Source organism: Lissotriton helveticus, chromosome 8 (genome assembly GCF_964261635.1).
Source record: "Lissotriton helveticus chromosome 8, aLisHel1.1, whole genome shotgun sequence".
Lineage (NCBI taxonomy): Eukaryota > Metazoa > Chordata > Amphibia > Caudata > Salamandridae > Lissotriton > Lissotriton helveticus.
This window is the reverse complement of record NC_136069.1, coordinates 362,627,190-362,654,025: the sequence shown is the minus strand read 5'-3', so window position 1 is coordinate 362,654,025 and position 26,836 is coordinate 362,627,190. Positions and strand designations below refer to the sequence as shown.

Here is a 26,836-nt window from a genome sequence, read left to right as displayed (position 1 = left end):
TCTCAGCCCGTTCAAGGCCCGCTCCTTGCACATGCATATGCCGACGGATTAGGCATTTTTGTATTTGAACAGTTTGAATAAAGTATATTTGTGAGAGCTCTTATACACAGGAAGGTACAAATACGGCCAGGCAAAAGCACAAACATCTCTTGGTGCAATAGAGCTATTGTGCAGGAACAGCCATAGTTAAATCCCATGCATAAGGGTTTTCTGCACATGAGTAATATGAGCAGGATATGAACAAGTACACTACAACACAAACACCTCTCCCAACTTTTACTCACAGTACTTTACAAATCCGACACCTTCATACTGCAACATGCCAGTCACAAAACGAACCAAAGAGTGAGTATTTTGAGTTAAGGTAGAAAGTGGGTGATATACCAATTTAGAATTGCCTCTAAAGTTACTTAAAGCTCGAAATCTTATTTTATCTATCTTAAAGTTCATTATGACAAGTTGTTGCTCTGCAATGGAAAACAATGTTGGCACTATGCTCGTGTTAACTTTCGATAGTTACTGCACATGACAGTTAATTGGCCATGGTATTTGCACCAATTTGTGCTGTGAACTGCCAACTTGCATTGAGCAAGCGCCTGCACAAATTCAGGGCTTTGAGTGGACCGAGTACATGTGTATCGAGCCCTATATTCATGTCCTTAACTAAAGTGGCATAAAACACTGATCGATTTCTGAACAATGATTGTAAACAGTTAGGATAATCAATGTCACGGATTTAGATCCTGTTTATATTTTACATGCTTTACTTAATCTTGCATACCCTAACTGAGTTAGCTGTTTCTATGATGTGTTTCTGTGTAGCATAATACTGTTTGTCTGTACTTTGAACGGAGTCGCCTCCAGATGTTAGTAATGAACTGAATGAATGAATGGGAGAGATCTGGAGTTGATGCTGAAAGCATTGCAAGTTACAGCGCATGTCAGTGGTTCAAAGAGAGCTGTTCAGAACACATGGTCATCCAATCTTTAACTTCTCTGTAGAGCCCATAAAGCAATGTTCATGTATTCCAGTTACTATTGTGATTCTATGGAAATATGTGTGGAGGAGGTACAGAGTGCTTTCAGGAGGGATTAGAAAGAGCGAGCTGAAGACTAAGATATGCAGATGGACGAGATGTGCAGAAACAAGGACATACATCTGGGTGGCTAGCACCATGGCGAGCTAGGACGTGAGGCGCAGGAGCTCCCGGCAAGCTACAATCAATATCCGCCGTACAATCGAGACCCACTCCACCAAACCATCCAGAACGTGTAGCAAGATCTCCTGAAGCGGCGACATCGTCCCACTGGCCCTGCAGTGGCGCTAAATACTTTTAAAACGAAGTTTCCCTTACCGTTCGAGAAAACTCTTCGAAAAAAGAACAGTTTGCTCGGGACGTCTACACAAGACTCACATTCATGAACGTGGGTGGAGTGGGTTACTTAAGATGGCAGCCGGGCGACCTGAATCACGCAAGTTGACACTGCCCCTTGTTTTTGCCAGTTTTTTTAGGTTGTTTGTTTTTTTGTTTCTGGGTGTATAGATTGCGCTTGATCCCACACCCTTTTCCGCCTTGGTGGGGAGGGTGAAGATCAGTTGAAGGGAGGGTGGCAAGGGTGGGCGACAGACCGACTCCTACAGAAAGTTCTGTCCTGCGTTGGGATGAGACTGGAAGGGGAGGGTGGTGGGGTGGGTGGGGGACGAGGGGATGCCACGTTATTGATTCAGGTTGGGGAATTGTGGAAAAGTAAATTTTGCCATGTTATATGTGCCTACGTGTTCCCCCATGTTATGTCATATGTGCATGATCGATATGCATGTATTCCCTTCTGATCAATTAAAGACGCAATTACAGTTGTGTCCATCTCTAGTATGTCAGTTTGCAGTCCTCGTGAATACAACGAATATCAGGCCTATGTAAAGCTACGTTGCCACGTTTTATAGTGTGCACGTTAATTCATTGAATTGTCCCCGTTCCTAGGCCTCAAAAGGGCCCGGACTCAGATTCAGCTCCTGTCTCCTGAACACTCCCCGAGGAGCGATACAGCCCCACCTATATCCCTGACCCTTAGCTTACTTCTTGCCACGCAGTGCCCGGCCCGGCTCTGCCTCCCAGTCTGCCAAGAGTATGTTATGTTTCTAGTTATCAGTTCAGCCCTCCTTCTCTGCATTCCTAAGCTACTGAATCGCATCAATAGTTTCCGTCATGGTCTAGCCTTTATGTCTCCATGTAAGAGAAATACTGTATTCATATTCATAGAATATTCCTCGCACATGCAATACATTTAGAATAATGCATGCACCAGTCTTAGTGTCTGTTAGCCTTTACCCTGATAACTTTTGGATTCTATCAACATGTACTATAAACACCAGATACTAGATATGCCTAGGTACATGTCGCTCTGACCCTCCAGACTTTCGTCTCCTCTTCTAGTGCAGAAGTCATAGCCCCCAGTTCTCCCTGGTAACACGTCATTGCCAGTTTACGCGCACCACTAGGTTAGAGGTCCCAGCTGCTCAGGTAGCCCCCTCCATGTTTCCGCCCCGTTTATGACATATTCTGTTACGTTTGCATCACATGTCTATGTATACGCCCTGTACACACCTCTTGTTACACCCACTTTATGCCTTATCTTTCGCGACTGCTACAAACTCCGCCTACTGCTACGCCTACTGTATTGAATGCAATGTAATTGTTTTTAGTATATATATTAATGCACTGTTATTAAAAGCTAGCCAATTCCCAGATCCTGCCCCCGGCAGCTGCCATCCCATTCCCATGCAGGCTGTCCTGTTCCTGCCCTTTTATGCCTGATTAAAGCCTGTACACTCTAGCTACCTCGTATCTTGACTCTTATTTATTGAGCTATCTGTTTATATGAGTATCCTGAAAAATAGAACCGGTAATTAATTATTTATTTACCACATAATGGCGCCTAAATAGGGACTTGCCCTTTCCCCACGCGCCGGAGAAGCCACGCAGGCCCCCTGATCCTCTGCAGCCGTGACGGAACCATACCGTGCACGTGCAGATATTTCTGCTTCAAGTATCCCTCAGGCCCACGGAGGAGACGGAGGTTGCGGTCCAGCTTCCAGACGAGGCGGTGGAGGAACGCGGCGAGTCCCGACCAGAGCCCAAGCTGAGAGTCCAAGGTCCGAGGTATCCGGAGGCCCACCTGTAACTGAAGTCCGAAGTTTGTAGTCCGTCGTCGTAGCAGTCCAGTCCAGTCCGAGGCCTTCCGTTCTTGCTGCCCGGCGAGTACCGTTGCTGGGGTAGTATCTAGACAGGGTCAAAAGTAATTTGTCTCTGGTCCGTGGGTTTGGGTACACAGATCCAACACGAAGTGTCCACCTAGGTGGATGCGGGTCCTGACGTGTCTCTTTATGGGACCGGTAAGTTTCGTACTGTTTTAGCAGTGCATCTAGTAAATTCTAGTAAGTTCTGTTCTCGAGAAATTCATGTGCTTCTGTTCTCAGTATTCCAGGTAATATTTTGTCCGAACTGTTATTCTAAATGTTATTCCATGTGTTTTCAATGTCGTGGTATGAGTGATTCGTTTTTCAGTTATTATTGTGTTTATTGTGTATTGTATTGTGTCCAGACTCCAGCCTAAATTATGCCTTTGTTCTCGAAATTACGTCAGTTAAGAACCAGAAAAGGTCTGCTAGAAGAAGCGGTTCCTGTCCCGCCTAGGGACAGTCCAGGTCATTTTATGTATCATAAGCATGGCATAAGTGCCATATTATATCTAGACTTATGGGTCGAGTATACTAAAGATCTAGAAGAGAAATATAGATGGCCTGTATCAGGTACGTGGGATGCCGAGTGCATCATGCGAGTAGAAGAAGCATTATGGAAAAAGAAAGCCAGACAGTCCCAGAAAGATGCCATCGAGTTATGGCGCAAAGAATCTCATAAAAGAACCGAAAAAGAAATCAGAAAGACAGAATTAAGTAAGGAATCCTCAGAAAGAGCCCAAGAAAGGGAATTAATCGAAATAGGTGAACGAGTAAAAGCCGAACAGTCAGACAGACAGAGAAATGCCCTTATTAAGGGTATGTATCCTCTTCTTGCCGAGGGCTTGCCGAAAGCAACCCCGGAAGTACCATGTAATTTTCCGCCGCCATTAGTTCCGATTAAGCTACGTCACAAACCGACCGCAGCTGATATTTTTCTCTCGTCCTATTTGGACGATACAGTCCCAGAATATGCAAATCCTGTTCCGCCAGCTCCCGTAAATAATGTAATTCCTGTTCCTCCAGCCACCGGGGCACCCGTTACAGCACCTGTTACGGTACCCCCGGTCCAGCCCACAGTACAAGTACCCGCTACATCAGTCACTCTGCCAGCCCGTACGATACCCGTCGACGATTCTAGTTTAGGGGCCTCGGGAGGAAGTCCTCCTGGAACCCCGCCCCAACACAGACGTGTGACATTACTCGAGCTACATGCCCGAGCGTTACAGCGGTCACCCAAAAATCAGTCAGTTGCAGATATCAAACGAGCTCTTACAGAATGCCGTTATGATCCAGTCCCAGGCGATGATGGTATGGTCCTGTATTCATTGCGTGTAAGGCGGGTGACCGAATATTTGGACACCCTACCGAATATGAAAGAATATCTAGACAGAATATATCGTTTCATCCGTACAGGAGTAGATCCAGAAAGTATTGGCGAAGCCATGTCTCAAAGAAAAGTCGAGATCCAGCTCATGCTATTAAAGTTTCTAATTAATTGTTTAATAAGGGAACAAGATTATCCAACTAAAGATCCGGAAGAAATGAAAGTCCTGACCAGGTGGAGTGACCATATAGCCGAGGGAAGACACAAGACACTAGCTAGTATAGAGAGTATGTACAAGAAAATTCGTAAAGAAATAATAAAGTTACACGAGAAACGAAAAGCAGCACAAGTAAGCGAGAAAGAAGACAACTCTTCTACTGAAGAGGTAGACGACGAGAATCCCACCAGAATAGCGTATGTAGGTAGAACTAGACTTCCTGACCGACATTCACGCCTAGAACACAAGAAAGTTTTTCCTCCTCCAGCACCAGAACAAGGTTCTCTCGAGCAAGTATTTCAAGCTACCGATCACATTCTGAAATCACGAATCGGTTATAGTGAACTTAGTACCATGCATGAACAAGAACTAGCCCGATCAGCAGTCCGATGGATTACTGATTCTACCACTTTTCCAGACGAAATAGTGGCACAAATGTTTCTGAAACTGCCCCCAGCCGAGCAGCGACTGGTGGGTATGTATATGATCCAGCACCTCATTACACTGTACGAGGGACAACATTCTGATCCAGGTCCGTTACATGATGTTCTGAACGAGTTACTCCAGTATAGATGGAAAGGTTTAGGTACCGATTTAATTAGTATCATTCTGGAACAGCGCCACAAATATAGATCGTTTCTGAATCCGCATTTTGTTCATGTCTCACCCCCAGAAAGTAAATCATTTTACATAGATAGACAGCATCCGTTACGAGAAGTACATCCAGTTAGGACAGCGGGTGGTGAAATGCAACGAGTATTTGTTTACACCCCTATCACCAAGATGGAACTCTTAGAGATGAAGAAGCTAATTCCCTGTCACGACAAAGATCCAGCAGGGTTCCATCGCGAATTAAAAGACATGCTCCGTATGGGAGAATACACGTATCCAGATATCATTAAAATGCTAAAGGTCCTGTTGCCCGCAGGGGTATATGAAAAACTCAAGGAAAAAGAATGGGAGGTGGGAGAGAAAAAGATAGATTGGACAGCTCTAGAAGCTGAAGATAATTCCAGAGTACCAGGTACTGGTCTTGGGGACAAATGTAAGGAATTGCCCGAGTTATTGATTCAGGTTTTGCCAAGGTTACTAGCCACGAAAAAGGAAGATTGGGATGCAATCTCAGCTTGTAAACAGAAACAGGATGAAGACACTAGTGATTTTTATTCTAGATTTGAAAAATGTTTTATTATTAACAGTGGTCTGAAGACAGGTAGTGAGTCATACCCTCATCTTTTTGTTACCAAACTAGTCGAGAATTCAAGTCCACAAGTTAAAAATCGAGTACTGAAAGTCGAAAGTAGTTGGCAAGCTAACACTCCGTCCCAAATGTTACAGATGCTCCAGTATCACCAGAATAGAATCAGGGAAGAGCAAGAACACGAAAGGAGACGTATGAAAGACACGAAAATGAAAGTATTAGTTGCACAATCTGTTCCACAAGACAGTCAGAAGAGGGGTCCGAATCAAGCCAGTCATCCAGCAGCTCCCGTTAAAGGGACTTGCAATTATTGTAAACAGCCAGGTCATTTTATAAACGAGTGTGCAGTTCTGAAACACAACATAGCCACTGGTAAAACTAAAGAAAGACCACGTCCGCCTAGACAAGAACAAGTTTCACAGACTTCACCGTCATCACAGAATGCACAACAGCCAGTTCCAGCACCGCAGCCTATCACTGCAACACAGCATGTTACACAGCAAATGTACCAGTATGCTCAGTCAGAGTATCCAGAGTATCAACAGTATTCATGAAACAGCCTAGAGAGGGAGGTAGGCTTGCCTCTCATCGAGATACCTGTAGATCAAGAGGGTCCCTATGTACACAGTCGAGTATTAGGGAAAGACAGAAAGTTTCTGATTGATACAGGGGCAAGTAGGATACTATCAGTCATGACGAGGTTCCAGGGGCTCCGCTCTCAGGCTCTAAAAATGTTTCCCTTGGATTTTCAGGAAAGCCTATTGTTAACGAGATTTCAAAGCCAGTTTCCCTAGAAGTTGGTCCATTGTCCCGAACTACTGATTTGTTACTTACGAAATCATGTCCAGAAAATTTATTAGGCATCAGAACGTTAAAAGAATTAGCTGCAGTTATTTGCTGTTCTCCAGAAGGAGTCCGATTGTTTTTGAGAGACTTTAAAGGTCACTATGTATTACGTGATTTTGATCCAAGGTTACTAAATGTCCCGCAGCATCTATGGGCACAAGGTCCAACTGATGTAGGATGTATGCAAATCACACCCCATCGTGTGACTCTCAAGCAAGGTATAGTCTTGCCACGAATCAGACAGTACAGATTGCCGCCTGAGGCTGTAGCAGCCTTATCCAAAATTATTGACGAGCTTATTGCTCAAGGAGTGGTTGTAGAAACTGACTCCAATGTATGTAATTCTCCTATCATTCCAGTCATGAAACGTACTGATCCAAATGCACCTCCAGTATATCGATTAGTGATTGACCTTCGAGAACTTAATAAATGTATCATACCCCAGTATCCAGTAGTCCCAGATATTTCGTCCCTATTGACAGCTATTGATTCTGAAGCTACATTTTTTACTGTAATAGACCTCAAGAATGCATTTTTCAGTGTTTCCATTCATCCAGACAGCCAGTACCTTTTTGGTTTTTGTTTAAATGGAAGGAGCTATAAATTCACACGAGCTCCTCAAGGTTTCACAGAAAGTCCTAGTATTTACAGTCAAGCACTTAAAAGACAACTAGACAATATTCACATGCCAACTGACACTGCCCTGCTCCAGTATGTAGATGATCTACTGATCACAGCCCGTTCTGAACGTGACTGCGAGCGTGCGTCACTTACAGTTCTGTATTTCCTGGCCGAGATGGGGCACAAGGTGTCCCCTTCGAAGCTTCAGTTCTGTGTCCAGCAAGTGATCTACTTAGGCCACTTACTGTCCAAGTGGGGTAGGCTGTTGACACCAGACCGTATCCAGTTAATAGCGAGTCTTCCACAGCCCAAGACACAGAAGGAGGTACGTGCTTTTATTGGCCTTACTTCTTACTGCAGACAATGGATTCCTCAGTATGCATTTCTGGCAAAACCGCTGATACAGTTAACGACACAGGAGGCAGCCGTATCGACTGTTCTCCCTTGGACATCTGAGCATACACTTGCTTTTAATGAGTTAAAGAAAGCCTTATGCCAAGCACCTGTTCTAGCAACACCGAACTACAGTAAGCCTTTTACACTTTTTGTCACAGAACGTGATGGTACTGCATTATCTGTTCTCACACAAGATCAAGCAGGACAGTACAAGCCCTGTGCTTATTTTTCGAGCACATTAGATCCAGTAGCCCAGGCTTTGCCTGCATGCCTCAAGTCAGTTGCAGCCACAGCTCTAGCAATCAGACAAAGTGATTCCATAGTATTAGGACACTCCTTGACAGTACAAGTTCCACACTCCGTGGAAGTTCTTTTAAACCGAACACAGACTCAGCACTTGACCATTGCACGTTTAACAGGTTATGAACTGACACTATTCCAGCCACACATAGAAATCAGACGCTGCAACGTTCTAAATCCTGCTACACTGTTACCGTCAGTTACTTCAAATCCTGCCACACATGACTGTGTGGAAGTCATTAACACTATGACTAAGCCGAGACAAGACCTGACAGACATTGCATTACCTAATCCCGACCTGACACTTTATGTGGACGGTTCATGTATGAGAACTAGTACAGGAGAACTAGTAGCCGCGTATGCAGTGACTACTGACACAGAAGTTATTGAAACATACCGTATTGACACCCTGTCTGCTCAAGCAGCAGAGCTAGTTGCTCTGACCCAAGCCTGCATACGTTCCAAGAACCTGAAAGTAAACATATATACAGATTCACGTTACGCATTCGGAGTTGTCCACGACTTCGGAGTGCTCTGGCAGGAGAGAGGTTTCATGACTTCTCATGGAACCAAGATTCAGCATGGTCTCCTCATTCAAGCTCTGTTAGATGCAATACATTTACCGACAGCTATCGCTATCATGAAGTGCAAGGCACATACGAAAGTTACTGACATCATTTCCCAAGGTAACGATCTAGCAGATCGAACAGCCAAGCTTACAGCTCAGACACCAGACATTCCAGTTAACACGACACAGACACTCACTTCAGATCCGACTACTTGTATGACAGTTAAGGACCCTACACAAGATGTCATAGACATACAGTTACATGCCACTCCCGAAGAAATCAAGAAATGGTCCGAACAAGGAGGGGTCCAGACAGATCAAGGATGGGTGACGAAGGGAAAAGCCACATGGTTTCTCCCCGACTCTATGGTTCAAGTCATTATCAATACCGCACATAGTCCAGCACATCTAGGAGAAAAAGCCATGTTAGATAGTATACAGAACCTTTGGTTCAACAAGCACTTACGAGCTGCAGCCAAGCAGAAAGTCCGTACTTGTATGATATGTTGTCAATTCAATCCAGGTAAAAGTGTCCCGGTGGAACAAGGTGGATTCCAACCCCCTGACCACCCTTTTGAAGTCCTCCAGATGGATTACATTCAGATGGAGCGATGTCGAGGTTTCAAGTATGTCCTTGTAGTTGTATGCGCTTTGTCCAGGTGGACAGAAGCATATCCAGTTCCAGATTATACAGCAGCGACCACTGCCAAGCAGTTGGTTCGTGAATTTTTTCCCCGTTATGGACTCCCTAGGGTCGTGTATTCTGATAACGGCCAGCCATTCTCATCTGAGTTAATGAAACATGTTTCCCTTCTGTTAGGGTACCAGTGGAAGTTCCATTGTGTGCGCCATCCTGAAGCAGCCGGTCTCGTAGAGAGACATAATCAGACCCTGAAAATCCGTATTGCCAAGATATGTCAAGAGAAAGGTGTAGACTGGCTAGTTGCCCTGCCAGTTGCTTTATTTTTTATGCGCATGGTCGCACATTCCAGATCAGGTCTGTCCCCTTATGAGGTCGTATTCGGCCGCCCCCCAAACATGTGGGGTACACCTAGACCCCGCAGTATTACAGATGTTTCCAGTAATATGCTGACAGATTACCTAGCTTCCTTGATGTCTGCCCTATACTCTTGTCGTTCACAGGTTGCCGCTGCATTCCCAGACAATACTGAAGTGAAACCGCACGAGGTCATTCCAGGGGACCTTGTTCTCGTAAGGAACTTTGATCGTTCAAGTCCGCTGGAGCCTCGTTGGAAGGAGCCGAGACTTGTCCTTCTGACCACCCGTACGGCCGTGAAGTTGGAAGGCCGCAAGGGATGGGTCCATCTGTCCCATATCAAGAAGTTCCATGGAGTCCGGAAAAAGACATTTTTAAAGGACACTTCTAAAGACTGTTCCATTTCTAAAGACTGCCTGAAACCAGACATTGATCTAAATCCCGAACTGAAAGTTCCTCTGTTAGAGAAAACTCCACAGCAGGAGTATAAAGAGAAGCTCCGGTCTAGTAAAATAAGTCAGCCAGTTTAATTGTCTAAGTCCCCCTCGGGTGAAACGGTTAGACAGGTATCTGACATGTATGAGATAGACCCCCATAGTGAGAGAGTTAGTCAAAACTCTATAAGATGTATCGTTTTTCTAAGTTTTATATTGTTTCTAAGTTTGATGGGTACCTGCACAAGTTATGCATTGCATTTATGTTTCCCAATTCCTCATGTAAATAAGTTTTCTAATGCTACAGTAGAGCACACATTTAGTGATCTGCCTCCTCACGAGCTATCCTATCGTCTTGCTATGAGAAATAACACATTCATCAGAATGTTACATTATTCACACCAGACCAGCAATGCTACTAATTGTTGGGTGTGTGGTCGACTCCCCCCTTTCCAGACACCGAAGGGAGTTCTGCCACTCTTTCCTTATCCGTTTTCACATAATGGTTCGTGTGGAGCATGGTCCATGTTAACGTCATCTTCAAATGATATGTCCCTTCTGAATAGAACATGTTTTCCAGACAAGCAAGGTCTTCCCCATAGAACAGGGTTAGATCTAGAAAATGAAGTTTATAATTTAGGTAATTATTCTTCGAATTTTATGATCCTGAATGTTCAGTCTGATACTACTCCAGACTTGCCTGCTATTTCAGTACTACCAGTCAAAGGCAAATTATGTGTCCGAAAGAATGGTTCCGCACATGTAGGACATAGTGTTTGTACTACTACTGTCGAGTATAGTGACAGTGGGAAATCTATTCTCAAAGCTTCACGTCATTCTTATTTTGTTTGTGGTCAGACCGCATATGTTCGTCTGCCCCTCGATTGGGATGGAACATGTTACGTTGCCTTCCTACTGCCACCAGTTTTTCTAGCCCCATCTGATTATCACAGAAACACACATCTAGTACACGTCAGACATAGACGGGAGATTGAGTCCCCAATTGTCGATCAAACTGAAACTACTCTAGAACAATATCAAGATTTCAATAAAGGTTTCTTCTTCTTTATAGGACCTATCCAGAATAGTAAGTTAATACGTAGACTAACCAGAACCCTTGAAGCAGTAGTGAATGAGACTACTTCTGCTCTAGGTAACTTAACCGAAGAGCAATCTGCTATGAGATTTGTCGTGCTCCAAAATCGTCTCGTTCTTGACGTCATACTGGCCGATAGAGGAGGAGCATGTAGAGTCATTGGATCTAGTTGCTGCATTTTCATTCCTAATAACGCGCCGTCTGTTTATTCAGCTATAACCAGACTTCATAAAATTGCCCATCAGTTACACCAGAATCCAGGCACCTGGACATGGTCCGGTTGGCTCTGGAGTATCATATCTGCTTGGGGATGGAAAGTATTGTCATTCCTAGGTATTGCAGTAATGATCATATTCAGTTGCTGCCTCTGTATACAATGTGGCCCTAGTCCTAAGTCTCGTTCCAAGACAATTCGAGACGAGCAAATGATGCTATATGAAATGATAGATGGTATCATGAATATAGATGTTTCCTGATGGAAACGTAGGACACAAGGAGGGAATGTGGAAAAGTAAATTTTGCCATGTTATATGTGCCTACGTGTTCCCCCATGTTATGTCATATGTGCATGATCGATATGCATGTATTCCCTTCTGATCAATTAAAGACGCAATTACAGTTGTGTCCATCTCTAGTATGTCAGTTTCCAGTCCTCGTGAATACAACGAATATCAGGCCTATGTAAAGCTACGTTGCCACGTTTTATAGTGTGCACGTTAATTCATTGAATTGTCCCCGTTCCTAGGCCTCAAAAGGGCCCGGACTCAGATTCAGCTCCTGTCTCCTGAACACTCCCCGAGGAGCGATACAGCCCCACCTATATCCCTGACCCTTAGCTTACTTCTTGCCACGCAGTGCCCGGCCCGGCCTGGCTCTGCCTCCCAGTCTGCCAAGAGTATGTTATGTTTCTAGTTATCAGTTCAGCCCTCCTTCTCTGCATTCCTAAGCTACTGAATCGCATCAATAGTTTCCGTCATGGTCTAGCCTTTATGTCTCCATGTAAGAGAAATACTGTATTCATATTCATAGAATATTCCTCGCACATGCAATACATTTAGAATAATGCATGCACCAGTCTTAGTGTCTGTTAGCCTTTACCCTGATAACTTTTGGATTCTATCAACATGTACTATAAACACCAGATACTAGATATGCCTAGGTACATGTCGCTCTGACCCTCCAGACTTTCGTCTCCTCTTCTAGTGCAGAAGTCATAGCCCCCAGTTCTCCCTGGTAACACGTCATTGCCAGTTTACGCGCACCACTAGGTTAGAGGTCCCAGCTGCTCAGGTAGCCCCCTCCATGTTTCCGCCCCGTTTATGACATATTCTGTTACGTTTGCATCACATGTCTATGTATACGCCCTGTACACACCTCTTGTTACACCCACTTTATGCCTTATCTTTCGCGACTGCTACAAACTCCGCCTACTGCTACGCCTACTGTATTGAATGCAATGTAATTGTTTTTAGTATATATATTAATGCACTGTTATTAAAAGCTAGCCAATTCCCAGATCCTGCCCCCGGCAGCTGCCATCCCATTCCCATGCAGGCTGTCCTGTTCCTGTCCTTTTATGCCTGATTAAAGCCTGTACACTCTAGCTACCTCGTATCTTGACTCTTATTTATTGAGCTATCTGTTTATATGAGTATCCTGAAAAATAGAACCGGTAATTAATTATTTATTTACCACAGAATGGGCGGGGAAAATGGGGGGGTGGGGACAATAGTTGGGAAGAAACAGCAGCGCACTTTAAACCTCCACACCACATATGCATGCTTGAGATTACTCAAATACAGCCAGCGCCTTTTTGAATGGCAGGTACAGTAGACACTGCACAAGGAGGAGATAGGGGAGTCAGCATCCTGACATGGAACGTCAATGGTCTGGGCTCCAAGGTTAAGAGAGGTTTGGTGAATGCCTACATTAAAAGGGTGGACCCGGATGTTACTTTCCTACAGGAGACCCATCTCAAGGGTACTCAGTGTGCCTTCATTGCTAGGGGCAGGCATAGAGTTCTAGCGCATGCGGGGTACACCTCCGACTCCAGAGGGGTGGCAGTCCTCATTAAAAAATCTTCTCCATTCTGCATTACACGCACATGGAATGATATGCAAGGGACGTACGCGGGAGTGCATGGGACCTGGAATAGGCGCACTTACACACTGATCTCGGTATACGCGCCGCCCAAATTGCAGGCGCGAATGCTTACCGCGCTGGCGAATATCCTACTAGACATGGCGGACACGGTTCAAGTGGTGGGCGGGGATTTTAATGACGTTATGAGTACAGCACAGGACCGATCTGGGGAGGCAGATAGAAATGGGCACCAGACCGCACTAGCCAGCCAGATAGCAAATATAGGACTCACTGATGCCTGGAGGTGGTTACATCCAACGCAACAGGCCTATTCCTACTATTCCGGGGCCCACAAGGTGTTCTCGCGCCTAGACTATGTTTTCATGTCCCGACAGCACCTGAGGATGGAGGATAGCGCAGAATATAAGGCCAGGGGATTATCGGATCACTCGCCACTACTGGTAACGGTGGGGCGTACCCGGGGCATTGCGAGAGGGGCCTGGCGCCTAGCAGCTTGGGACCTACAAAATATGGCCGTACTGCGAGGCATCCGCGCTGACATTAAGGTTTATATTTCTGAAAATGAGGGTAAGGTGGAGTCAAGTGTCACCTTTTGGGAAGCCCTGAAGCCGGTCCTGCGTGATAGGATACAGGCAGACTGGGAGACGAGAGACGTAAACTCCAGGCCGAGGTCGCTGCCTCGGAACAGACGATCCTATGGCGGGAGAGGGAATATCAGAACTCCAAAAATACCGAGAACCTTAGGAAACTCCTCGACGCCCAGAGGCAATACCGGGAGTTAGTGACTAATGAGGCGAAGACCCAAGCTCTTGCTACCCTCCATCGCCTAGATGACGTGGGAGACAAGTCAGGCAAACTTCTAGCATGGCTCAGTAAAAAGGAGCGGGCGGCTAGGTGGGTGGATAGTATTCGCGAAACGGATGGGACACTTGTTCATACGGACGCGGAGATAGCTGAGGCTTTTGCTACCCACTACGAACAGTTGTATACAGCTAGGGAACTAGCGACCCGCGAGGAAGCATCACAATACATGGAACAGGTAGACCTACCGGTGCTATCCTCGGAGGCTCGGGCGGGTCTGGAGGCGGACATAACGTCCGACGACATTGGAGAGGCCATTGCCAGGCTGAGGCCGAGCAAAACCCCGGGTCCGAATGGTTTCCCGGCCGAATTCTTTAAGCGCTCTGCGGACCTCTTGACACGCCATTTTAAGGGCCTCTTTCTTGGTGCCTACCAGGAGGATGAGCTCCACCCAGACCTCATCATGGCAACGATTGTCCCGATATACAAGGAGGGTAAGCCGCGGGAGGACTGTGCTTCTTACCGCCCTATCTCCCTCCTTAACACAGAGTTAAAATTGCTAGCAACCATTTTGGCAGCCCGCCTCAGAGCGGTTATCCCAGACCTCATACATTCAGATCAATCGGGGTTCTTGCCTGACAGGGCGACCAAACTGAACCTCAGGCGCACCCACAATTGGTTACAGGAAGTGCGGGACTGGGAGGAACCACACTGGTTCCTCTCCTTAGACGCCGAAAAAGCTTTCGACGCGGTGCACTGGCCTTTTCTCATTGCGGTCCTCCACAGGTTTGGCTTTGGGCCGAACTTTGTGAAATGGGTCCAACTCCTATACTCTACCCCGAAAGCGAAGGTACGGGTGAACCAGACGCTGTCACGTGAATTCCAGATCCAAAGAGGCACCCGACAGGGCTGTCCCCTGTCCCCCCTCCTACTTACACTCACCATAGAAATCCTAGCTGCGCGGATTCGACAGAACGAGGGCATCTCTGGTTTCGCAGGCAATGCCACGACCCCGGCACAAGAAAAGATCTCGCTCTATGCAGATGATTTATTTATTTATTTATTTCCTATATAGCGCAGGAATCGACCCCCATAGGGGTATCTCCGCGCTTGCGCATAGGTGCAGAAACCAGACTTATAACTGAATAGTAGGACTACCAGTAAACTACGATGTCGAATATAGATGAGTTTTAAGGACCTTCCTGAAGGATTGAAAATTTAGATTGGTCTTTAGGGCAAGTGGAAGTGAATTCCAAAGAATGGGACCTTATAGGAGAGGGCCCTCCCTGTCTTATCCTCTTGATCCTGGGAACCTGAAGCAATTGCTGGTTACTTGAACGCAGGGAACGTCCAGGATTGTAAGGAATGAACTTGTCTAATAGGTATTTAGGGCCTGTGCCGTAGAGGCATTTGTGAATGGTACAACAGATTTTTTATTTCACCCGCTGCCGAACAGGCAGCCAATGAAGGCTATCCAAAAGCGGGCGGGGGGGGGTTCTAGGTAAGGCATTGAGTACCAGTCTTGCTGCGGTGTTCTGGACTACTTGCAAACGATTTAGTTGTTCCTCATTGGCCGAGATGAACAGGCCATTGCAGTAGTCCAGTCTACTGATCACCAACGTCTGGACCAGCGTCTTGCGGTGATGGTCAGGTAAGAGTGGAAAAACACGCCGCAGAAGTCCGATGGTATGAAAGCACAGACCAGCAACATGATTGGCATGTTCTTTAAGCACCAATGCTTGATCCATGCGTACTCCAAGGTTTTTAACAGTCTGTTTTGGACTTGGCACTGGCCCGAGATCTAGAGGCCACCATTCGGGGGACCACAGAAGCGGAGCCTCTCCAAATAACATCACCTCTGTTTTGCCTACATTACACTGAAGGCAGTTTGCAGCCATCCAGTTAGAGACCGCCCTCATACCATCCGCAAAGGATTTCCTTATAGCTGGAGTAAGGGACTGGAAAGGGAACAAAAGCTGGGTGTCATCAGCATAGGATACCGGGGTGAACCCGTATTCTCTCACAATGCCAGCCAAGGGTGCCACATACACATTAAATAGTGTGGGGCTTAGGCATGAGCCTTGTGGCACTCCCTTGGTGAGCTCCCTAAAGATGGATTGAAGAGAGCCCAATCTGACATTTTGTGAGCGGCCTGTGAGAAAGCTCTCTACCCAGGACAGCGCCACACCCCCTGTACCCATCTCCTGCAAGCGGCCGAGAAGAATCTCATCTGACACCGTGTCAGCGGACAGGTCTAACAGCACCAGAATCATTGAGCCCCCTCCATCTAGTGCCATCCTGATCGTATAGGTCACTGAGAGGAGGGCAGATTCGGTGCTGTGATTGGGTCTGAACCCCGATTGCGAGGGGTCCAGACCTCCCGCTGTCTCGATGTATTTTGACAGACAGGTGTTCACATGCTTCTCAGCCATCTTGCTAAAGTATGGCAGAAGGGAGATGGGTCGGAGGTTGGAGAGATCCGTCCATGGGTATGCCGTGTTCTTACGAATAGGGTTCACCACCGCTCTCTTCCATTCCATAGATACCTCACCTTCCTTGAGTGAAAGATTTAATACAAATGTAACCTCAGGTCCAATCAGAGTACTCAAGGGGGCGATCATTTTGGCAGGCATAAAATCATCCGGGGACCCAGATTTTATATGACTGATAAGATTGAAGAAATCAGTATCGTTAATAGATGGAAAAGTGGTGAATGAGTGGTCCCCACGAATGGATGGTTTAGTTGGACTAGGAGAGCTATTCATATTGTTGGAGGCTATCATGATTTTGTCATAGATCGTATTTATTTTGTTCTCAAAGAACAGGGAGATGTCGTCACAAAGGGGCTGTGAAAAATCATTCGAACTTTCACAAGCCGTTGGCTTTACAAAAGTCTGTAGTATCTTGTAAAGCTCTTTAGAGGAGTTGCCTGCTTCATCAAGTTGCTGGATAAGACTGTTTTTCCTAGCCAGCCTTATGTTTTTATAATAATTTGATTGAGCCTCTTGATGTGCTCTTTTATTCTCCTCTGTTTGGGTTTTACTCCACTTCTTCTCTATCTTTCTGCAACCCTGCTTCTCTACTCTAAGTGCTTCGGTGTACCATAATTCTTGCTTAGAGGAGGGATGCTGTTTATGCAGTTTTAGAGGTGCTAAAATATCTAGTGCCATTATGAGAGAATCAACAAAATTGGAGAGAGCCAAATCCACGTTATCTATCTCAGTGAGAATTCTTCCATACCCTCCCCAACTCTTCTACTGTTACTTTATGCCACTGTCGTCTCCAGATGGATGGGAGCGGTGGCTTATGGGAAGGTTTGGAGACACCCAATAAGGAAAATTCCACTAAATAGTGGTCAGACCAGCTTATTTGGGTGGCAGGATAGCATCGTATATCAGGGCAGTTAGAGAAGAGTATGTCCAAAGTGTGGCCTCCTTTATGTGTAGGGCCCTTAATATACATTTCAAGGCCTAAAGTAGAAAGATCCGGTAAGAATATTGAAGTTTCTGGATGAGAAGGGATATCAACATGAACATTAAAATCACCCAAAAGAATAACATTTTCTTTTGCTTTAAAATGGGGTGCTAGTATTTCCACCAGGCATAGGGTGAAACCCGACATGGGTCCAGGGGGGCGGTACACCAAGGCTCCTTTCCAGGAGGTTTTAGCATCAGAGCTAATTTTAAAAATCATGATTTCCATAGATACACAAAGAAATTGCTCCATTATGGCAACCTTCAACTCTTCCTTGTGCAGGATGGCTAGACCACCCCTGATTTTATTTGGCCGGTCAAGGTGTAAAAATGTATAGCCTGAGGGAACCCCCAATGTTATTGCGGGAACAGTATGGGGTTTCATCCAGGACTCAGTTAGGAAGCATATATCAGGCTGTAAGGAGAACACAAGATCCCACAATTCCAAATGATGCTTGGGCAAAGAACGCACATTCAGTAAAAAACTCTTCAAGCCACATTCTAACAGAGAGGCTTAACTCTATCCGTTGGGGCAATATAGGATGCCTGAAACTGACAATTTATACAAGAAAACGGGCCCTCTGGACATGGCCAGGAGTCTCTGTTACATCCTTTAGAAGGGGCGGGACATAAGTGTTTTAAAACATTACTGGAGTACCTTAGTCTAGGCGCCCTTGTAAGTGTAGATGGTCCTCGAGGAGCAGAGCCCATAGCTCCTGGCCCCGTCCTGACACGGACGGGCACAGACGGGCTGCTCTTTGGCTCCTCTTAGGTGATCCCTTAGGCGATCCCCTGCGCGCGACCGCTGCGCGCTCAGAGTGGGAGGAGAGCTTTATGCCCCTCGCACTTGTGGAAAGCTAGAGCGCTAACCGCTCGCAACCAGAAGTGTGTCTGGCTCTTGCCTGTCCGCCCTCCGCTCAACGGTGCTAATCACCGAGTCGGAACAAGGCGTGCAGGCTGACAATTGAGCCCAGACTCCTTGGGAGTATCAGTGCATATAAGTAAGTAAAATTGCAATATTGCAGAAATAATTTTGATTTAAAATATATCCGTTTAAAATAGGCACGATAATTCTACCATTTCATGTAGTCTTTTATGCAGCAGCAGCGCTAGCTGGTTCTTCAAGCGGAAAGGGGAGACCCTGCCACCGTCTCTGCCTTTACCGCAAGCGCCGGCTGCTCCTTCCTGCCTTTATGCCCCTCGCACTTGTGGAAAGCTAGAGCGCTAACCGCTCGCAACCGGAAGTGTGTGTGGCTCTTGCCTGTCCGCCCTCCGCTCAACGGTGCTAATTACCGAGTCGGAACGAGGCGTGCAGGCTGACAATTGAGCCCAGACTCCTTGGGAGTATCAGTGCATATAAGTAAGTAAAATTACAATATTGCAAAAATAATTTTGATTTAAAATATATCCGTTTAAAATAGGCACGATAATTCTACCATTTCATGATGTCTTGCTATACATTACGAGACCAGAGACCACCATCCCGGAGTTATTCCGGGAATTGGATCGCTATGGTGGGCAGGCAGGTCATAGAATCAACTGGCATAAATCCATCCTTTACGACCCGGGGGGACGGGACCGGTGGGGATGTCTACCTGAGAGACTGCTGACGACTACAGAAGGCTTCCAGTACCTGGGGATCTATATAACCCTGAACAGGAATATATCATTCCAAAGGAACGTGGGACGGGTCGGGCTTAATGCAGTGGTGGATATGGACTGCTGGCGACAGCTCCCAGTCAGAATTCTGGGCCGAGCGGCCATGTACAAAATGATAACCTTACCTAGATTCCTCTACGCCCTGCAGAACGAATACTACCCACTCCCGACCGGGACCTTCACTAAGATCCATGCCGATCTACGGTCCTTTCTTTGGCTAGGCAAACATCCCAGGGTGGCCCAGACTACACTCCAGAGACACCAATATAGTGGGGGGATCTTGCTTCCTAATCTAGAGGCCTACTACTGGGCGGAACATTTGACGCCTATTAACGATTGGCTGCACGCCCCGGCGGACCACCCGACATATGCCCTAGAGAGAGCCAAAATGTCGTCGAAGAACATACTGTAGTATCTTTATGGTGGCACTGGAAGAGCCCCGCTCCTACTGGCGACGTCTCTCACACTCGCCGCATGGACTAAGGTAACTAAACGGATGGGGTGGGAAAAGAAGCCCACACAACAGACCCCGCTGTGGCACTGCCGATGGCTGGCTGAACTAAACAGGCTACGAGGCTTTCAGAGGTGGGATGACATTGGAATCTCTACTATCGGAGACGTGATAGCCAGGGGGGAGCTGAAGTCCTTCCAAGTCCTTAAAACCGAGTTTGGCCTTCACAACACACAGCAGTTTAAATATATCCAACTACGACACGCATGGCGAGCCCAAAACGTCACGCTTACCGACATCCCAGAGTATGCACCATTAGAGGGATGACTCCTCCAGGAGCAGGTACCGGGGCAGGCGGTCTCCTTAACGTATAAAACCTTGACAAATAATATGCTGGGAGACCTGGCGCACCTCAGAGAACGGTGGGAGGCGGAGGTGGGAGAGTTGGAGGACCTGGACTGGGAACTAGTGCTGATGCATCCCCGGGAGGTGGCAATCAAAGCGAGACTGCGGCTTATTCAATTTAATGTGCTTCATAGAACCTACTATGACAGAGTACGACTTAGTAGGATGGGGAAAGTGGACGACCCTCGATGCCTGCGATGCCACCAATGCGATGGGGATTTTTTCCATACGATCTGGGCATGTGACAGAATACAGACTTACTGGGCACAGGTCTTCCAGGAGCTAGAGGAAGTTTTGGGGGTTCCGCTCCCTTGGGACCCTAAGCCGGCATTGCTGGGCATGACAACGGAAGTGGACCTGACCCGCCCGCTTACAATCTTTCTCGTTCTTCCATTGGTGGTGGCAAAAAGAGACATTGCTAAGTACTGGGGGGCACCGGAATCCCCGGGATTGGAGGAATGGCGAAAGGGGTTGGACTTATATATGGCAGTCGAGAGAGTGACTTACAAAGCAAGGGGATGCCCCAAGAAATTTCGGAAAGTTTGGTCCAAATGGCAACAACACCACGGGCTGGAGGGAGGGATATAGGGGAGGGAGTTCTGGGTATGGGTCACGGAGAGAATTCTGTTGTTGATGCTATGATGGGGTGCAACAAGATGACCATGATGGGTGCCACTGGGCACTGGGCATTCGACTCTTCGAACTGAGTAGTAATCTTTGGACTGTGTGGGGGTGGGGGTGGGGAAAGAAGTGAAATTGCTGCTGTTTTCTTGTATGTAATGTTGAGTTTTGAAAAATTAAACATTTCACAATAAAAAAAAAACAAGGACATACATCTCTAACATAGAGTGACCATAATGGGAGTGATTGACTCACTCTGAAGGCCAGCAATCCTTCCACAGGCCGCAGTAATGTTTAAATCAGTCTCAACAAATTTCAGAATTGAAACATTTTAAAGATATCTTATTGACAACAAAATCATTGTTGTTACTCATGTATCTGAAATAGCTAACAAACATTGACAAAACCAGTAGTTCTGGTTGTGTGGCCCACTATGAGAATCACAGAAATCTAATTAATGTATTTAAGCCGCCTCATATAATTTGATAGGCCAGCCCCCTTTTAGAGACTACCAATTTTAGTAGGGTGGTAAGAAAAATGGGCTTGCAACATCAGGCTTCACATACCTTTCCTGCCTCCAATTTATGTGGACAGGTATTTAAAACAGAAAAAAATCACAAATATACTTACAGTACTGTGAGTTCGCCACAGGTAATGAACGTGGAATTTGTCAGATACTTGATATGATTGCTTTCAAAATCCCTAAATAAGAACAATGAAAACAATCAGCAGTTGAATATTTGTATTGTTTTGTATTAAAACAATCTTTTTCCATATGTGTCTTAACCATCTTCCATTTTGATTACACACATAAGTAACTGCTTTCTTAGTGGCCGTTTGTCGTGCTCACTGGTAACTGGAGCCTGGGCCTACGACACAAGTCAGTGGGATTTTAAAAGGAGGCATTTCACTTTACACTTACAAGCCACATGTACAAGAGTAAAATGGAGAGAACAGCATTTCTGGTGTACCTTATTTTACCTTAAAAGAAATCTCAGAAATCCAATGAAACACAGTTAAAGTACAGTTCTAATAACAAAACAAAAAATAAATATGTTTAGGTACACTAACCACAACTCACGCCCTCGTCATGCACTGTTTATGACCTCACAAGTTGCATCACTCAGGACATGTTAAATGATATCATTGATGACGTCACTGATGAAATCTGGAATTACATCATTGAAGGCAAAAAGGGGCTAATATTTGCCGTGATCATACCCAGACGATACGTTGAAATGTATCATATTTAAAGTGAAAATTCACGTTTTTGAATAAAAGTAATAGCGCTTATTTTCACAAGTGTTGTTATCCTTTCTTATAAAAGATTGGAAATCATTGTTGAGCTGATATGGCTGACTGGCTCCTGCAACTCAGGTGTGCCCTGCAGAGTTATTGTGTGGTCTTTGAGGAGAATATATATATATATAGTAGGCCACGTATTTCTATATCAAGAAACGTGACAGACACTTTGGGTAGTTGCAGTGAATATATTTAATGACTGCACAGCAGCAATGCGTTTCGACTTTCGTCTTGATCACGCCATGAAAACAAAAGGTGTATCACACACATATAAGCAGTTCTACTAAACATAGAGAATAGACTGTGAGTTGCACCCTTGTGAAAAGCAAATAAAACCAGTGTAACGTCGCAGCCATCTAATCACAGGCTACATCTCAGTTTGTATGCAACAATAGCAGAGAGTCATTGTAATTCATCATGCTCACTGGACAAAAGGTAGATTAACCAACATACATATTTATAACTTCATGTCAATAACCATAATATAAGGTTTTAAACACAGCGTTGCATGAAAACTCTAAACAAAGCATTTAGGATCAATATATGACATAAGTAAATCACAAACTCCGTGCAATTTTTTTTTTATAAAATAAAAATGATTGAGTATGTCATTACAAATCGCTGCTTTTCAGTTGCCAGCGTGTAAGTTAAAGTGCCGAATTCAAACACTGATACTTTATTGAGTGTCTGACATTCACATTTGTGCATACTGATTTCTAGGAGCTCATGAAAAGCCTGCTGATTACGCCCCAGTGGGCAATAGTCCTTTGATGCATATGTTCGTAGTATACACTTAATTTGCACATGTTGAGTAAAATCAATTACTGTTTGCATAACGTCGTAATTTCCAAACAATTTAGACCAAGTGGGCTTTAAAGCCGTGATATTGAGTGCCGCAAGAACACACATTTGCTGATACCTAAAAATAGAATAAAATATTAAAACAATGTGTATTTAAAAACACGACGGAAAATGCAGATAACTTTAACAGTTTCATATTAGAATTTTATAATTTTACTTAGTGCAGATGAACAGAAAGATCTTCACTGGAATTTAATCCCAGCGAAGTCATGGTTTCCAAATCGATGATATATTTGGATTCTAACTTGTGCAGTGAGAGTTGTCTATTTCCACCACGCACATTCTCGGGGACATCATCAATGACAACCATTCGCAGTTGTTTTTCATTTTAAAAGTGGTGTTCAAAGAAATGTCGGGCAACAGGATATTGCCTATTATTCTGCCTAATAGCCCTAACATGTTCTAACACACGTTTCTGGCACGATGTATTGTGCTGCCTATATAGGCTTTATTACATGGATATATTAGTGCACATACACAATAAGAGGTTATGCTTTCTTTATCACCACCTCCCTTTTGCTACCTGCGATCGAAAGTGTCGTACAATCAATACTGTTACTGCAAGCCTTGCAGTTTCTGCAGCGTCCGAAACCTACTCGGATGGCCCCTCTCTGCAATGCAATGCAGTGGCGTTTACTGGAAGCACCTGGTGGGCTAGTTGGCCCCCAGGGGCCCTCAGGATTGAAGAGGAATTATTTTCCAAACCTAAAATGCACCACAGGGCGTGTTTGCACACGTCACCTCAGGTCCCGTCCACTCCCTTCACCACTGTGTAAACATGCCCTGTGGCCATTTTTAGTTGGGAGATTAAGTCCCCTTGAATCCTGAGGGTCCCTGGGGTCCAACTAGCCCACTAGGTACCCCCAGTAAGCGTCACAGAGCTGCATTGCAGAGAGGTGCAAAAAGGTGCGTGGCCTCTGAACACCTCTCTACAACGCAGCTCCCTGGCACATACTGGAGGTACCTGGTGGGCTAGTTGGCCCTCAAGGACCCTCAGTATTTAAGGGGAATTAATTCCCCAACTTAAAACTCGCCAGGGGGCTCGTTTGCACAATGGTGAACGAAGGGGGTGGGGTCTGTGATGACATGTCTGCAAACACATCCTGTGGCGCGTTTTAAGTTGGGGAATTAATTCCTCTTCAATCCTGAGGCTCCCTCTGGGCCAACTAGCCCACCAGGTACCTCCAGTATGCACCAGAGAGCTGCGTTGCAGAGAGGTGTTCAGAGGCCAGGCCCCTTTTTACAACACTCTGCAACGCAGCTCCGTGGCGCGATGCTGCTCTTATTTAAATTTATTTTTTAAGAAGGGGGCTGTGTGCCCCCCCCCCTTATTTTCCTAGTGTATTGACCCTGGGGACCCCATCCCCAGGGCCTGACCCCTTTTTATTTATTTCTTTTTTTTTAAATTGGAAGGGGGCCGTGTGGCTCCCTCCCAAGGCCATAATCGGCCCCGGAGACCCCATCCCTTGGGGCATGGCCATTTTTTTAATGTAATTTTTTTATTGGAGCGGTGCTGCGTGGCCCTCCTCTTAGGCCATTTATGGTCCCGAGGACCCCAATTCCTCGGGGCCGGCCTTTCCTTTTTTTTTTCTTCTTTTTTTTATAATGTGTTAGGGGAGCCGCGTCGCCCCCCTCCCAGGCCACTAATAGCCCCGGGGAACCCATCCCGGGGCTGGCCCTCTTCGTTGGGGACCGTGGGAGGGTCCCCAATCCCCCCATGGTCCCACCAGCTCCGCGCTTCTTGCGGGAGCCGGTATTGCTTTTCCACACAGGGAGCTGCTAAGATGCAGCTTCCCATGTGGAAAAGCAATCTGCTTTGGTTTTTGGAAGAGAGCAGGTTTCCTGCTCTCTCTTCCAAAAACCAAAGCAGAGTTTGCTATGGCAGGACGGGAGCCGCAAGGCTCCCGCCCTGCCATAGCAAACTGCGGTGTCCCGGAGGTGGGCAGCCCAGGACACTGCAGGAGCCGGCCCTCGGGGGTGGCGGTCCCCAGGGCCATCGAGGGCTCCAGGAGGGGGGCCACCATTTATAAAGCCCTGGGGAGGTGGTGGTCACCGGGGCTTGGGGGTGGCTTAAGCCCCCTCAAAACAGGTTATGTTTTTTTTTAAAATACAAGCCCCGGGATTCGCGGTCCCCAGGGCTTCGGGGGGGCCGTGAACCCCCCGCAATAATTTTACAAAATCCCCGGGGTGGCGGCCCTCGGAGCTTGGGGGGGCCTATGTGCCCCCCCAAACATTTCATTCATAAGCCCCAGGGGTGGTGGTCTCCGGGACTGGGGGGCACCATGAGCACCCCCTAATATTTTTGAAAAGCCTAGGGGGGTGGTGGTCCCCTGGGCGGGGGGGCCCAAAGGGGCCCCCCATTACAATATAAAGATTGCCCCCGGGACTTGGCCCACCCAGGGGCTACATATTAACGAAGCGCGGGAGCCGGCACTTCATTTTTTTTCACAGCCTTATCCACGGATCCTCTGCGCTTCCCACAGTTTAAAAAAAAAAATTGGGGGGGCCTTGGGGGTCCTTGTGGGACCCCCTGAGCAGGCCTATGGGGTCAGGGTGTTTCTACCCTGCCCCCTTTTCATGTTTTGTGCGTTTCTTTTTCTCTTTTTCTTGTGCCTCGGATCTACCAAGGCGCAAGTTGGCTGCCAACATTTCCTGGTTTGGAGTGTTGACAGCCAATTAGCATGCAGCTTGTGATCGGGAGGGTGCGCAGATCCTCCGTGCCTCTAGGTATCAAAACTTTTTAATTTAGATTTTCTCAGCACCTACTGAACGGATTTACACCATTTAACAAAAAGGGATCTTTCTGAACCAAGGGCTACCTTTTTGCCAAATTTGGTGTAATTCCGTTCAGCAGTTCGGGCTGTAGCCGTGTCTAAAGTTTCCTATGGGAAATTGCATGGGGAAAACACGTTTTTTCAGCCCCCACTTGCCGAATCACCCCAAAACTTTCAAGATAGGAGCAGACCGGAGCGGGCCATAAGTTTTGAACATTTCGTGAAGATTCGTTAATCAGCGCCAAAGTTATTGGGAATAGAATGTTGCGATTTTCCTATGGTAACTAGGTCCTAACTATAACTACCTACTGGCGCCCAATGGCGATATCAATATATGGGAGATTGGTGTCCAGGAACAACTGACCACAGACAATAGGACACCCAGCGCAACATTTTCACCAGCCCACAGGGGTTTTAAATATTCAGTTACTTACTGCTCCAATGATGAACTCACTCGAGACAATTGGTTCATGCACTACAAGACCCAGAGGGCCATTTCATGTGACCACGCCCTTGGAGGTGGGCGCTTTAAATCACAGTGCGTGCTGCATCATCATTGCCAGCAGATGCCATTGAGAAAGGGATAAGATTTCCGAAACCGGTTTGGATGAAAAGAACAGATGGTGACTGTTTTCTCTGCGTCTCCTGTTGCAGTTGATTCCTAATGAAATGGATGCAAATTTTTCCGATCTTGTGGCTTCTTCCTTCGAGTGCTAAACTCTACGATGGTATATATATATGTATACATACACATATATATATACACAAACATATATATATATATATATATATCTCTATATAAATCTGTGTGCACATATATATGTGTATATTCACTGAATAAACAAAGGTTAGAGTGATGTTATACTTTGGTGAAAACGTCAGTTAAAATGTATTGTTTTGAGATAAAAATAAACACTGAAATTTGCCAGGTATAGTTAACTGAAGTAACTCTAACCCACACCTCACCTCCACAGTGTTTTAATTAATAATCAACTCTAGAGCGTTCAATGGTGGGAATATTGACTAGGGCTGTATTCGAAGAGTGCAAGGTATTTTCCCCTACTGCTGAATGCTGACATTGGACGCTTGTTGTCTATGGCACTTGTCCTTGTTTTCAGGGTGTTGGTCACATAAGGAGTTTTGCA

The 26,836-nt window shown here is 46.0% G+C and overlaps 1 protein-coding gene across 2 annotated transcripts in view; it reads right to left on the bottom strand.

The window, feature by feature from the left end:
- RXFP2 (relaxin family peptide receptor 2) overlaps window positions 1–26,836 on the bottom strand; it is a 1,449,053-nt gene that overhangs the window by 285,832 nt on the left and 1,136,385 nt on the right. For both annotated transcript variants that reach the window (XM_078657149.1, XM_078657148.1), the window contains one exon: window positions 21,385–21,456. In XM_078657149.1, coding sequence (XP_078513275.1) covers window positions 21,385–21,456 — 72 coding nt within the window. The remainder of the gene's footprint in view (window positions 1–21,384; window positions 21,457–26,836) is intronic.